We start from the raw sequence: 14915 nt of genomic DNA, 5'->3' as shown, positions 1-14915 counted from the left end.
AAGGAATAGAAGGATCATACCTCAAGATCATAAAAGCCATATATGAAAGACCCAACACTAATATCATCCTCAATGGGGAAAAACTGAGAGCTTCCCCCCTAAGGTCAGGAACAAGACAGGGATGTCCACTCTCGCCACTGTTATTCAACATAGTATTGGAAGTCTTAGCCTCAGCAATCAGACAACACAAAGAAAAGGCATCCAAATTGGCCAGGAGGAGGTCAAACTTTCACTCTTTGTAGATGACATGATACTCTACATGGAAAACCCAAACAATCCCACCAAAAAACTGCTAGAACTGACTCATGAATTCAGCAAAGTTATAGGATATAAAATCGATGCACAGAAATCGGTTGCATTCCTATACAGCAACAATGAAACAACAGAAAGAGAAATCAAGGAATCGATCCCATTTACAATTGCACCAAAACTCTTAAAATACTTAGGAATAAATCTAACCAAAGAGGTGAAAACTTTACACACTGGAAACTATAGAAAGCTTATGAAAGAAATTGAAGAAGACACAAAAAAATGGAAAAGATTCCATGCTCCTGGATAGGAAGAAAATATTGTTAAAATGTCTATACTACCCAAAGCAATCTATATATTCAATGCAATCTGTATCAAAATAACACCAGCATTCTTCACAGAGCTAGAACAAATAATCCTAAAATTTGTATAGAACCAGAAAAGACCCCGAATAGCCAAAGCAATCTTGAAAAAGAAGACCAAAGCTGGAGGCATCACAATCCCGGACTTCAAGCTGTATTACAAAGCTGTAATCATCAAGACAGTATGGTACTGGCACAAGAACAGACACTGAGATCAATGGAACAGAATAGAGAACCCAGAAATGGACCCACAAACGTATGGCCAACTAATCTTTGACAAAGCAGGAAAGAATATCCAATGGAATAAAGGAAGTCTCTGCAGCAAGTGGTGCTGGGAAAACTGGACAGCGACATGCAGAAGAATGAACCTGGACCACTTTCTTCCCCATACACAAAAATAAACTCAAAATGGATGAAAGACCTAAACGTAAGACAGGAAGGCATCAAAATCCTCGAGGAGAAAGCAGGCAAAAACCTCTTTGATCTTGGCCGCAGCAACTTCTTACTCAACACATCTCCAGAGGCAAGGAAAACAAACGGAAAAATGAACTACTGGGACCTCATCAAAATAAAAAGCCTCTGCACAGCGAAGGAAACAATAAGCAAAACTAAAAGGCAACCCTATGGAATAGGAGAAGATATTTACAAACGACATATCAGATAAAGGGTTAGTATCCAAAATCTACAAAGAACTTCTCAAACTCAACACCCAAAAAACAAATAATCCAGTGAAGAAATGGGCAAAAGACATGAATAGACACTTCTCCAAAGAAGACATCCAGATGGCCAACCGACACATGAAAAAATGCTCAACATCACTCACTCATCATCAGGGAAATACAAATTAAAACCACAATGAGATACCACCTCACACGTGTCAGAATGGCTAACATTAACAACTCAGGCAACAACAGATGTTGGCGAGGATGCGGAGAAAGAGGATCCTTTTGTATTGTTGGTGGGAATGCAAGCTCGTGCAGCCACTCTGGAAAACAGTATGGAGGTTCCTCAAAAAATTAAAAATAGAACTACCCTATGACCCAGCAATTGCTACTACTAGGTATTTATCCAAGGGATACATGTATGTTGTTCCGAAGGGACACATGCACCCCAATGTTTATAGCAGCACTATCAACAGTACCCAAAGTATGGAAAGAGCCCAAATGTCCATTGATAGATGAATGGGTAAAGAAATGTAGTATATATATACAGTGGAGTATTACCCGGCAATCAAAAAGAATGAAATCTTGCCATTTGCAACTACGTGGATGTAACTAGAGGGTATTATGCTAAGCAAAATTAGTCAGAGAAAGACAAGTATCATATGGCTTCACTCATATGAGGACTTTAAGATATGAAACAGGGAAGGGAAACAAAAATAATATAAAAACAGGGAGGGGGACAAAACATAAGAGACTCTTAAATATGGAGAACAAACAGAGGGTTACTGGAGGGGTTGTGGGAGGGGGGATGGGCTAAATGGGTAAGGGGCATTAAGGAATTTACTCCTGAAATCATTGTTGCACTATATGCTAACTAATTTGGATGTAAATTTAAAAAATACAATTAATTAAAAAATGTTTGTTTTTTTACAGCTAGACTCATAGTACACATAATATTCTACAACTTGCTGGTTTTCTACTATACGGTATGCCAGGGAAAGTTCTAAGTAATAAAAATTCGAGCAGATGATTTGAATGGACAGATTACAGAATAAGTGATGAAATGGGTACTAAACAAATGAAAAGGTTTTAAAAATGTACAAACTAAGGTCATATTATATTTCTTTAAACCTTGATTGGTAAAAGAATTTAAGTTATTTATCTATCTATTTTGAGAAAGACAGTGTGAGTGGGGAAGGAGCAGAGAGGGAGAGAGAATCCCAAGCAGGCTCCAAGCTGTTAGCACAGAGCCTGATGCAGGGCTTGATCCCATGAACAGTAAGGTCATGATATGAATGAAAATCAAGTTTAACTTGATTTAACTGACTGTGCCACCCAGGTGCTCCCCCCTCCCCCTGGTTTTGTTAAGTTTTTTATTATTTTTATTTATTTATTTTGAGACAGAAAGCATGAGTGAGGAAGGAGCAGAGGCTGGGAAATGAAAAGATTTTAATGGTAGTATTAGCAAACATGTGTGTGCCAACACAAAGTGCCTTGTTCTAATGTTATTAGGTGCCATGACACCTACCCTGAGATTCTTAGTGAAACTTGTAATCTCTTCTCCATTGCCACTTTCCCCATCCTTCATATTCTGAACCTCCTTACAATGCTTTTGCCACTTCTCATGTTTCGTATTAATTAATCCTTCTCATAAAGTTAAGAGGAAGATAGTATTTGTATTTGTTTCCTAATGCTAGTATAACAAATTACCACCAAGTCAATGGCTCAAAACAATACAGATTTACTATCTTATAATTCTGGAGTTAAAAGTCCAATATCTGTTTCTTTGGGCTAAAATTAAGGTGCTGGCAAGGCTCCTTCCTTCTGAGGCTCTAGGAGAGAACCCATTCCCTGGCCTTTGCAGCTTTGAGATGCTGCCAGAATTCCTTGGCTCGTGACTCCTTCCTCCCATCACTCCATCCTCTTGCTTATCTTCCCCTACTTACCTTAATCGTCCTGGCTCCCTCTCTCTCCTAAGGACCATGCCATTGCATTTGGTCCACCTGGCTAATTTAGGGTAACCTCCTTATTTTAAAATCCTGAACTTAACTGTATTTACACCGTTCCTCTTTACCCTGTAAAGTATATAATCACCTGTCCTGGGGTTAGGACATGGCATCTAGACAAGGAAATATGATACTTAAGCACTCCTCTCCCCCTGCCCCATGTATTTCCCTTAATTCCTAGCCCAGACCCTGGTGTTAATTGTTCAGTAAATATTTACTGATTAAACACATAGATCAAAGAGTAAGAAGACCTTCAAAGAGGGTTTTAGGATATAAGAAAGTCCCTCAACTCCTGCAAGAAGTACTCATATATATTTTTTTTTTTCCATAAGGAAAAAAATGCCCAAATTTCAGTAAGGCTGTTAAAAAAAAATCCACAGGCCTAAAATGATGTCATTTAGGCTGAAGTCCCAAACTGGGGCTTAATACATAATCTAACTGCAGCTTCAACCTTTGCCAGAAACGCAGTGTTAGTCCAGAATTTTTCATTCAGCGCCAATGAATCTGCCGCCTGGGTCCTCTCCACTCCCCCAAAGAAAGATGAGTCAATCTGTATGAAAAGACAACTTGCTTTTCTCTCTAGGAAGCAGCCACATCTTGAAACAATCCTTTTGCTAATAACTCTCTTGCCCTACCCTCTTATAAATACCTTCTCTTTTGTGTATCTTCTTAGAGCCCCCTCTATTTGCTAGATGTGATGCTGCCTGATTCAGGAATCAGATCTTCAGATTTACTTGGTTGAATTTTGTTTTTTAACAAGGCTTATTTAAACTGATCTTATTTGAAGTGTTTCTTTAAAAAGAAACAGAAGCAAATCACACCCAAACTTCCCAGTGATTATTTTCCCTAAGATTATTAGATGTAGGCTACCCATATCTTATTTTTGTGTTGTATAAATATAATAACATTTGATGGTTGAAGTATGAGGCTAATCTCATAGTAACTAGGTAGACTTCCAAAAGTAGAAGGCTTCCTTCAATCGTTTAAAAAGATAATTTTATTAATGATAATTTTAAACCTCTAAGATTTGTGTTTGCAAAGAGCCAGTTTCATCATTGAAGAATGTCTACTTCTATGAAGTTCTTAAAAGAGGTAAAAAACTAATTGCTAGAACAGTGGTTGCTTCTGAGGATGGGGATTGCCAGCAAGAGGTGGGAAGGAATTTTCCAGGGGGATGGGATTGTTCTGTGTCTTGATACGATGTGGTTACTCAGCTACTGGTGGTTGTCCAAACTGTATAAGCCATAAACCCAGATCTTACCAGAAGGCCCCAGTCCCCAACTCCCCCCCCTCCCCGCAATTGAGCAAGATGTTTAAGGCCATTTCAAAAAGAGAAGATGTTTCAAGTATCTGAAAGTAAGCCTTTTCTCCTATCCTGATCTTGTCTGATCATATGTTTATACTTGTCCTTTTGAGACAGAAAGGCTGAAGGGACTCCATAAAAAAAAAAAAAAAAAAACAACCATTCTTTTTCCTTGCTTTTCCTGCTTCTTTTCTTACTGGGACCTGCACCCCCACCTTACACATGCCTTAACGTATGTCCTCCTTATGGGGGTTAATGATTTCTTTGGAGTCTTCCAGCACAATAGGTAACATCTAAGGAGTGACCAGGCAGGCTCATCATAAATGTTCTCCAAGACCACTGACTCCAAACACCTTGACGCCAAGACCCTGGGCTTCAGGGATCAAGTGACTTATGAAGGACACGTGGACCCTATCCTTGCTCTGCCTGGTTCCTGGATGCCTGGGGATGTGTGTACCACACCACAGTTGTCAGTGAAAATCCCAGACACCAAGCAAAGACGAGACTCCCTCCTTTCCTTCCTGAGTCTCCCGGACACTCAGTCTGTATCTGCTCTATGTTTTCAGTAAACTCTGCTTCCACCTCCTGTTGCCTCACATTTGATTTCCAATCTATGTGAAGCCAAGGCTTTCTTGGCTAGTCTTGCAGGACCCCCTCTGGGTCTCTGGACCCAGCCTGCTTATATTACTTTCAAGGTACAGCTGGGGTTCATGTTTTGCATTCTGATTACAGTGTTAATCTTGATAAAAATGATTTCTGATGCTAAATAATAAAATATTTAAGACCAGACTGGTAAGTGCATATGCAGAAACTCTCCAGGCTTTAAAAAATCAAACCATTGTTTCCAAATAACTTGTGCTATTTTGTTTTCTTTTTTGCTAAACTAATACATGTTCCCAGGGTGCCTGGCTGGCTCAGTTGGTAGAGCATGGGACTCTTGATCTCAGAGTTGTGAGTTCGAGCCCATGCCGGGTGTAGAGATTACTTTAAAAAATAAATTAAACTAATACATGTTCTGTGTTGTATGTGTCAAAACATCAGATACCTAAGAGAAATCATGTAATTTCACCACCCAGTAACTACTTTTAAAAATTGGGAAAATCCCTTCCAATACTGTTTTCTTTAAAATGGAAGCTGTCTATACATTCTCTTACAACAAGCCTTTCTGGCTTGGTACATTCTGAACGTTTTGTGGCCAAGACAGTTCCCTGAGTAGAAAAGCAGTGAAGTCACACTGGGACTTGCTGGGAAAGGAGTGGGAAGACAGGACTGACCCTATAGCATTTTGCCATCACTCTGCCTCTCCTGGTTACCGTCTGCTTCTGCAGAGAGGCTTGCGTCTCCAGAGGTGGGCAACCGGGGGTCTGGTAGTCATGGAGAAAAAGTCACTTTTCTTTCATGGAATCCTGGCTGCGCTGACCTACAAGAAACAAAAAGGAACACACAGACTTGCTTCTAGCATGTTTTAGCCAGATTTCAAACACTTAAAGCTTTTGCCAGGGAGATATGAAGCTTGAGTCACAAGCTGTTATAATCATCCAATGGGCAATGTTGTTTTTCTACCAGCATTTTGTGTACTATCCTATTTCAGAAAATTTTTGTTCAAGGCCAGCTTGCAGACAACAAAATTCTAAAGCCATAGTATGATGATAAATATTTGTGAAGTGCTACTGTGCCAGGCATTGTTCCAAGCACTTTATCTACACTAAATCTTTCAATATGATATTGTTCCAAGGCCATCTGTGAAGGATATTTCCATGTCAGAGTTCAAGTTACCAATCCAATATGCCTTGTTTTTCCTTTAAAAAAAATCAAAGCATATCAAATAACAGCATAATGATTCTCTAATAGCTACTTTTATATTTCTGTATTTTAGGAAACGATTTAGGTTGGTGCTGTCTTTTGCCAGATTTCTACTGTGACCAATTACTTTCTGAGTTTTGTTTATTTTGTCTTCTATGAATCTGTCCTTAGCTCTTATTTCTTTTAAAGAAACTGCCTTGGCACTGTATAACTGGTCAACTGCTCTGTTTAGGCCTCCCGCTAAGTTGGCTCTCTGCACCCACTGTCCCCTCCCAGCACCGTGACCTGTGATTACTGTGCCTGCAACCATCTCACTGGCCTGGGCTGAGCTCCAACCACAGCCACTGAGGGGTCCAATGATCAACTTGGCTTCTGAAGTGTCTCTCAGCCCTTTCATTTTTCACTTGACAATGAAGGAAAACCATTTCTTGGTGACTTCAGTCTTTCTCTTCAAAGAATATAAAAACTCTGCTCCAAACTTAGAATTAAGTTTGAAGGAACTTTATTTAGGAGTTGTCTGACTCAAAAGATTTCCTATTATTGATAGCAGTGGTTCAATAAATACAAACATTTTATTGATTAATTTTAACCATCTCATTGCATAAACTTTGCCTCAAGTGAGTGACGTGAAATCAATGGGAGCCCTCTCACAGTGCAAGCTGGAGGATATCCTCAAAAGGTAGTACTGAAATTTATACTGAAAATGATTATATATGGCAATATGCTTGAAGACTACAAAAAGCAGCATGATTTCCCCATTAAAACTGAAGTTTGAGGGGCATCTGGCTGTCTTCGTCAGTAGGACATGTGACTTTAATCTCAAGGTCATGAGTTCAAGCCCTACATTGGATGTACTTAAAAAAAAATCTTTGGGGTTCTAAATATGATTTCAAGCAGTACAGGGCAAAATTTCAATTTATTTTGCCTGTTGATAATTGAAATTAAGTTGAAAATTATTCTATAATTTATCTTTGCAATGTCTTATAGTTTTCTATATAAATGTGTTTCACGTCATTTCTTAATTCTAAATCTTTTATTATTTCTGATGCTATTGGTGGATGGATTTTTTTTGAAATGTCATTTTCTGATAGTTTGTTACTAGTATATAGAACACTTGATTTTGTTCTTGAGTTTTGGACATTGGCCTTATATCTTGCTAAATTTATTAGTTTCAGGGGCTTTTTTTTGTGGGTTCTTTGGTGTTTTCTGCCTACAGCATCATATCATCTACAAATAATGACAATTGTACTTCTTTCCCCCAACTGAAATGCTTTCTATTTTTTCCTTGTCTTAATAAACTGATTAGAATGTCCAGTACAATGTTAAATAAAAATGGTGAGACTGGATGTCTTTTCTCCATTCCTAATCTTTGGTAGAAAACTTCAGCCTTTCCTTATTTTAAATGTTATTAGCTGTAGGTTTTTCATGGATGCCCTTTGTCAGGTTGAGAAAGTTTCCTTCCTAGTTAGCTAAGAGTTTTAATCATGTGTCAAACAACAAAATTCAATTGAGTAATTTAAAATACCAAATTGGCTTTATCAAACTATTCATGATAAAGCAACATCCTATCCAGCAAATGGAAAGGAGCTCCATGGAGCTCAAGAAAAGGAAAGGTTTATAAAGGCAGAGAGGAGGCTGGAAAAAATGCATTATTTTAGGTAACGTAACCCTCCTAAGGGGGAACAGAAGTGGTCTATCCGTAAATTTCCTAGTGCTGACTAGTGAATTTTATGTTGACTGGTTAAAGATTACATTCCTAGGTGGGTTGAAACTGCAGTTAGGCTAGGCATTATGTCTTGCGGTGCTGATGTGGGACTTTAATATAAGTGACTCTTTTGGGGGAACTGTGGTTTTCTTTTTAACACAGGAAAGGCTATTAGGCTTTGTTAAATGCTTTTTCTGTATCCACTGAAAAAAATCACAGTTTTCTCCTTTATTAATATTTTGAATTATATTGATTGATTTTCAGCTGTTAAACCAACCGTACATGCTGAAGATAAACTCCACTTCGTCATGACATATGATACCTTTAGTGTAATACTGAATTCAATTTGTTAATGTTTTGTTAAGTCTTTTTGCATCTATGTTTATGAACGTTAGTGATCTGTAGTTCTTTTGCCTTGTGATGTCTTTAGTTCTGAAATCAGGGTATTACTGGCCTCATAAAATGAGTTCAGAAGTAAAGACACTTTCTGAATGATTTTGTGTAGTATTGATATGTTGGGTTTTTTTTTTTCCTTTTTCCTTTAATTGTTGGTAGAATTAACCAATGAAGCCATATGAGCCTGGAGTTTCCTTTGTTGGAAAGTTTTTAATTACTAATACAACTTTTAAAATTTATGTAGGGCTGCTCAAGCTTACCATTTCTTGTTGGGTTAGATATGGGATTTTGTGTCTTTTTTTTTCTTTTAATTTTTTTAATTTTAGAAAGACAGCATGAGCAGGGGAGGGGCAGAGAGAGGGGGAGAGAAAGAATCTTAAGAAGGATGCACTCTCAGTGCAGAGCCCAACATGGGGCTCAATCCCATGACCCTGGGATCATGACCTGAGCTGAAGTCAAGAGTTGGATGCTTAACCAACTGAACCACCAAGGTGCCCATGCATGGATCTTGTGTCTTTTAAGGAATTTGTCCATCTTACATGGGTTATCAAAGGTGTTTATAATAATCTCTTATTCTTTAATGCTCTGAAGGCACTATAGTGATGTCCCTTCTTTTATTACTGATATCAGTACAATGTATGGTTTCCATTTTTTTTTTGTAGCTAGAGGTTTATAAATTTTATTAATTTTTTTTTAAAAAGCGTCAATTTCTGCTTTCATTAGTTTTTCTTTTCTGCTTTTCTCTCTCTTTTCAAAAGAGAGAGAAATGTTTATTTATTTTGAGACCGATTGCATGTGCACTCATGTACCCACACACAAGCAGGGGAGAGGCAGAGAGGGGGAGAGAGAATGCCAAACAGGCTCCTCACTGTCAATGCAGGGTCCAATGTGGGGCTCCATCCCATGAACTGTGAGATCATGACCTGAGCTGAAATCAAGAGTTGGACACTCAACCAACTGAGCTACACAGGTGCTCCTCTTTTTTATTTCATTCATTTCTGCTTTTATATTTTATTTCCACCTTCCTGCTAGCTTTGAATTTAATGTTCTCTCTTATATTTTATTAAAGTGGGAGATGATATCATTGACTTGGGACTTTTCTTCTTTTTCTATTTTAGGTATTCTAAGGCTTTAAGTTTTCCTCTAAGTGTTCTGTGTTGGATGTATCCCCATAAATTCTGGTAAGTTGTATTTTCATTATTATTCAATTAAAAATATTTTTCTTGTGACTTATTCTTTCACCCAATGATGACTTAGAAAGTGTGTGGTTTAATTTTCATATATTTGGGGTTTTCTTGTTATCTGATATTTTTAAAATTACTACTAAAGTTTACTTAGTATGGTTTTCTTTCAATTTGCATTCATTAGTTTATTATCTTGCAAACTAGTAATTCAGGTCATTTATTTTAAGGCACAGTTAAAATTTTCTGCTCTGAGTTACAGAGTAAAAAAAAAAAAATCTGCCATTTTAAGTGTTAGAAGTTCAAGTTTTCTTTTCTAGAGATTTTCTTTTTTTTTTTAATTTTTTTTTTAATGTTTTATTTATTTTTGAGACAGAGAGAGACAGAGCATGAACGGGGGAGGGTCAGAAAGAGGGAGACACAGAATCTGAAGCAGGCTCCAGGCTCTGAGCTGTCAGCACAGAGCCCGACGCGGGGCTCGAACTCATGGACCGCGAGATCATGACCTGAGCCGAAGTAGGACGCTTAACTGACTGAGCCACCCAGTCGCCCCATCTAGAGATTTTCTTTTGTTTTGAATTTATATAAATATTTATTAACCTTTATAGTCAAGTTAAAAAAGAGTTCTGTTGAATTTAGGAAAATTTATAATCTAATTCATTAGTTATTTAATTTGGAGATAAGGTAAACTAATTTGTTGAGAAAACATTTCATAGTCAGAACATGGAAAAATTCTATCAAACTCTCTTGAGCAAGCTAGGGAATCCATTTGGAGTTCATAGCCAGATTTCTATTTCTTTATTTGCTCTTTGTTTTCTGCAGTAAACAAGTGGTCAGACTGTGGCTTGAGCTAAAGATTTAACTTTAAAGTCCTTCCTGGGGGTCGGCAGCAGGGGGTGAGGGGGTTGCCTGGGTGGCTCTGTTGGTTAAGCACCTCACTTTGGCTCAGGTCATGATCTTAAGGTTTGTGAGTTCAAACCCCACATCTGCTCAGCCTCCACTGTCAGCACAGAGCCTGCCTCAGATCCTCTGTCCTCCTCTCTCTCTCTCTCAAAAATAAATCTTTAAAAAAAAATGTAAATAAAGTACTTGCTGGGACAGGGCAATCTCCTTTATATTTTGACCTAGCTCATTTATACCATTCTGTGTGGCTATTTTATTTCTTTTGAGATGAAAGAGAAAAAATTACATACGCAGAACACTTCAGATTTCTCATGTATTTACCAACAGGAGGACACGAAGCTCCTGATGAGCTAGAAGCATTAATTCCCAGTACAACATGCATTTATATAGTTTATACAATTGTTGTAAATACTAAGAAACCCTTTCTGGAAAGTCCTTTATCTTTGCTTAAAGCCATATAAAATCAGTATAAAGTTTTTTCTTTAATTTTTATATAAGGAATTTTTTCTAGCCTTGAGATCAGACATATAACATTGTATAAACGTAAGGTGTACAGCATGATTTATGTATATATTACAGATTACCACAATAAGGTTATTTAACACAAGCCTCCCTCCATAGTTACAGTTTTTTTGCATATGGTGAGAACTTTTAAAATCTATTCTCTTAGCAACTTTCAACAATATGATATAGTTTTGTTAACTATAGTCACCATGCTATACATTACATCCCCACAACTTACTCATCTTACAACTGGAAGCTTGTACCATTTGACCATATTAACTCATTTACCCCACCACCCACCCCTGGCAACCACTAATCTGTTCTCTGTGTCTATCCAGTCAGTTTTTTAGATTCCATATATGAGATCATACAGTATTTGTCTTTCTGTGACTTATTTCGTTTAGCATAATGTGTTGAAGATCCAACCATGTTGTTGCAAATGGCATTTTGTTTTATGGCTGAATAATACTCCATTGTATATACAATTGACCTGTGACCAGCAGAGGTTTGAAATAAATATATAGTACTGTATATTTTTAAAAATTTTTAATAAAAATATACAGTACTGTAAATATATTTTCTCATGATTTTCTTAATACTTTTTCCCCAGCTTTGCTTTATTATAAGACTACCTAATATACAAAATATGTGTTAATCAACTGTTTATGTTATCAGTAAGGCTTCTGGTGAACAGTAGGCTTTAGTAGTTAAGTTTTGAGGGAGTCAAAAGTTATACACAGAGAAAGCTTTAGTGTTTTCTCTGTATAGTATCACATCATCTGCAAATAGTGACAATTTTATTTCCTTACCAATTTGGATGTGTTTTCTTTTCTTCCCCTGCCACCCCCTTTTTTCCTTTTTCTTATCTGAATGCTGTGCTTAGCACTTCTAGTACTATGTTGAATAAAAGTGGTGAGAGTGGGCACCTTTGTTTCCTTATATTAGAGGAGAAGCTCTAAGTTTTTCACCGTTGAGGTTGATGTTAGCTGTGGGTTTGTCAGATATGGCCTTTGTTATGTTGTGGTATGTTCCCTCTGAGCCCACTTTGTTGAGAGCTTTTATCATGAATGGATGTTGAATTTTGTCAAATACTTCTTCCAAAGTTATTGAGATCATGTGATTTTTTTTTTTTTTTTTATCCTTCACTTATTTTTTGGAATAGTTTAAGGGGAATATGTTTTAGGTCGTCTTCTTTTAAATGTTTGGTAGAATTCACTAGTGAAGCCATCTGGTCCTGGACTTGTTTTTATTGGGAGTTTTTTGATTACTGATTAAATTTCCTTACTAGTAATCAGCCTGTTTAGCTTCAGGCTTTTGTTTTTAAGACTTTATTTTTCAGTAATCTCCATACCCATCGTGGGGCTCAAACTCGCAACCCCGAGATCGGGAGTTGCGTGCTTTTCCGACTGAGCCAGCCAGGTGTCCCTGGGTTTATTCTTGATCCTTGCGTGCAGCTCCCCCAAGACTTTCAGGCTTCAGCTCAAGTGGAGGTGTTTACTTGGTCCTTCTTACTTGGCCAGCTCTGATCTCCATTCTTTTTCTTCTACTCCGGAGAATCTGCAAAAATTCTTTTCAGATTCTAAGGCTCTTAAAATATTTTATAGTTAGCCTTTCGGCCACTCAGCACCTGATTTCAAATCAGAAATCACCTCAAGAATAAAATCATACAAATATCAGAGTTCCCAATATAGATTTCCCAAGCCCTCTGTTATCTTGTCCCCACAAATCCTCACAGCTTTCATCTTTTTCCCATGCTGACAAATTTATATGCACATGTGTGTGTGATAAGTCAGAAAGAGACAGAGACAGAGAGACCAAGACCTAGATATATAGATGTTATTTATTTCTGGAAATTCCTGGTCATTGCAATGAAATATTTACAGGTGATAGGATTTCCTACTTGAAAATCTATGAAGTTTTAGTTAAAAATTACTAAATCTACCAAAGAATTCAATCCTCAATATTATACAAGGATTTGGTCAAATAGTGTTTTGATTATATACTCATGATAGAAAAGTAAACAGACATATAATTTTTGTCTTATGCTTCAGTATGTATGAAAAATAAAAGTGCACATGTATGTGCAGCCACTTCACATTTATTCCTGAATAATGAAAGACACATATAGCAGCCTTTTTATATCAACAAAAATTCAAAAATAAATACCCTTGAATAAGGAGATAATTTTAAAAATTATAGCCATACAACAGGGTATTTTTATTTATATGACTTGTAAAAATATGTCACCAGCAAATCATAAGTATATTATAAATATATGTGTATACACACATACATAAAAACCCATATTTCTGATATGTGTATTCAAATATAACCATACATACACATCACCTTCCCCTATTCTTTGCCTTACTATGTCTGTGTATGTGTATGTCTCCATTTGTGTGTTTAACCAGTAGGGGAAAACAGGAAGGGAATCCTTGGACAGAGCAGCAAATTCAAGTTTTATCTCATGTTATTGCCTCTTGCTAGAATGATCTTCTGTTTTCTCCCTACATGTATATACTTATACATACACGTATACACAAACATGCATCACACACGATTTTTTTTTTTTTTTTTTGAGAGAGATTGAGCACAAGCAGGCAAGGGGCAGAGAGAGGGGGAGAGAGAGAATCCCAAGCAGGCTCCAAGCTCAGCACAGAGCCTGACATGGGGCTCGATCTCATGACTGCAAGATCATGGCTTGAGCTGAAATCAAGTAGGATGCTTAACCAACTAAGCCACCCAGGTGCCCCCCCCCCCAATTATTTTTTAATAATTATTGGGAAAAAAACAAATTGTACATGCCAAACTATCAAGAGATTATTCCCCTGGAGAGCTAACTGGAGTAAGAGACGAGCAAATTTTATATATTTAAAAAACTTTTTTAACTCATAGGATAATTTTTAATATTCAATATGACATTTGAAGTCTCTTACATTTGGTATACACTGCAGATGAGATACAGCTTAAGATCTCACAATTACAAAAAGAATTTTATTGGAAAGTGAGTTTTTGTTCCATGTGGGGAAATCTGAACTGAATCTGAAAGGATGAGGAAAATTAGAAGAGACAGGGTCAGGAATGTCATACAGCTAACACACAGGACAGAAAGCATCTGGCTTGTTCACATGAGGCCTGACCTTTCTTCAGACTGGAATGAAGCACAGCTTATATACGGGCGGTGCAGCACCCACCCCATTGACAACTGGGGCAGTTTCAAGGTCCTTTGGATCAACCACAGATTTCAATGTAAAATGCTGTAAAATGTTGGTCAGTAGTAAAAACAGCTCCATGCGGGCCAGGCCTTCTCCAATACAAACTCTCTTTCCTAAAAATGACACATAAATTAAATACTCATTTTTTTTCTGAGTCAGCACACAGGGAAGAAAATAAATATATTAATAGACTAATTAACCTATGCCTTCTTTTGTCTACGCTGAAACCTGGTTACCTTCATTTCCTCAGTACGTTTCTGTGGGCATGTGTAAAGGCCAGGCAGGTCACCACAAGATGGGCCACTTTGGCATAAAAATTATTTTTAGTTAAAAGCATTCAAAACCCAGCAGATTCAAGAAAAGCTCCTTACCTCTCCCTCAACTTCCAGCTTATACCAAGAAGAGAGCAATTAACAGAGATTCTTCTTTACCTAAGAAACTTCTCTGCTTAACAGGGAGACCTTTGTTTTTGAAACATCTCTCTCACCTTCCCGCTAATGGTGTTCCTTCCCTGTGAATCCCCAGACCGCTTCCCCTCTCCTTAGCTCAGGATGTCATAGAAACCTCATGTTGCCTGACTGTATTTGAAATTTCATGTCTGTAGATTCCCCATATCTATGAAA

General features: G+C 37.4%; 1 protein-coding gene and 1 long non-coding RNA gene across 6 annotated transcripts in view; one reads left to right on the top strand and one right to left on the bottom strand.

The window, feature by feature from the left end:
- The first annotated feature begins 4282 nt into the window (after nucleotides 1-4282).
- Nucleotides 4283-14915, top strand: part of LOC132685090 (uncharacterized) — a 33261-nt gene continuing 22628 nt past the window's right edge. For 2 of the 4 annotated variants that reach the window (XR_009612943.2, XR_009612945.2), the window contains exons 1-2: nucleotides 4283-9456; nucleotides 9605-9667. This is a non-coding gene — a long non-coding RNA (uncharacterized LOC132685090). Of the gene's footprint in view, nucleotides 9668-14915 lie in introns of all 4 variants that reach the window. The other 2 variants (XR_009612942.2, XR_009612944.2) reach the window with 1 other exon arrangement.
- LOC132685088 (cytochrome P450 2C21) overlaps nucleotides 11640-14915 on the bottom strand; it is a 47255-nt gene continuing 43979 nt past the window's right edge. Inside the window, exon 11 of one of the 2 annotated variants that reach the window (XM_078434615.2) lies at nucleotides 11640-14405. In XM_078434615.2, coding sequence (XP_078290741.1) covers nucleotides 14224-14405 — 182 coding nt within the window. In that variant the 3' untranslated portion in view covers nucleotides 11640-14223. The remainder of the gene's footprint in view (nucleotides 14406-14915) is intronic. The other variant, XR_013550534.2, reaches the window with a different exon arrangement.

The sequence above is a fragment of the Panthera onca genome, chromosome D2 (assembly GCF_046562875.1).
Source record: "Panthera onca isolate mPanOnc1 chromosome D2, mPanOnc1 haplotype 2, whole genome shotgun sequence".
Taxonomy (NCBI): Eukaryota; Metazoa; Chordata; class Mammalia; order Carnivora; family Felidae; genus Panthera; species Panthera onca.
This window is presented reverse-complemented; position numbering and strand designations above follow the sequence as displayed.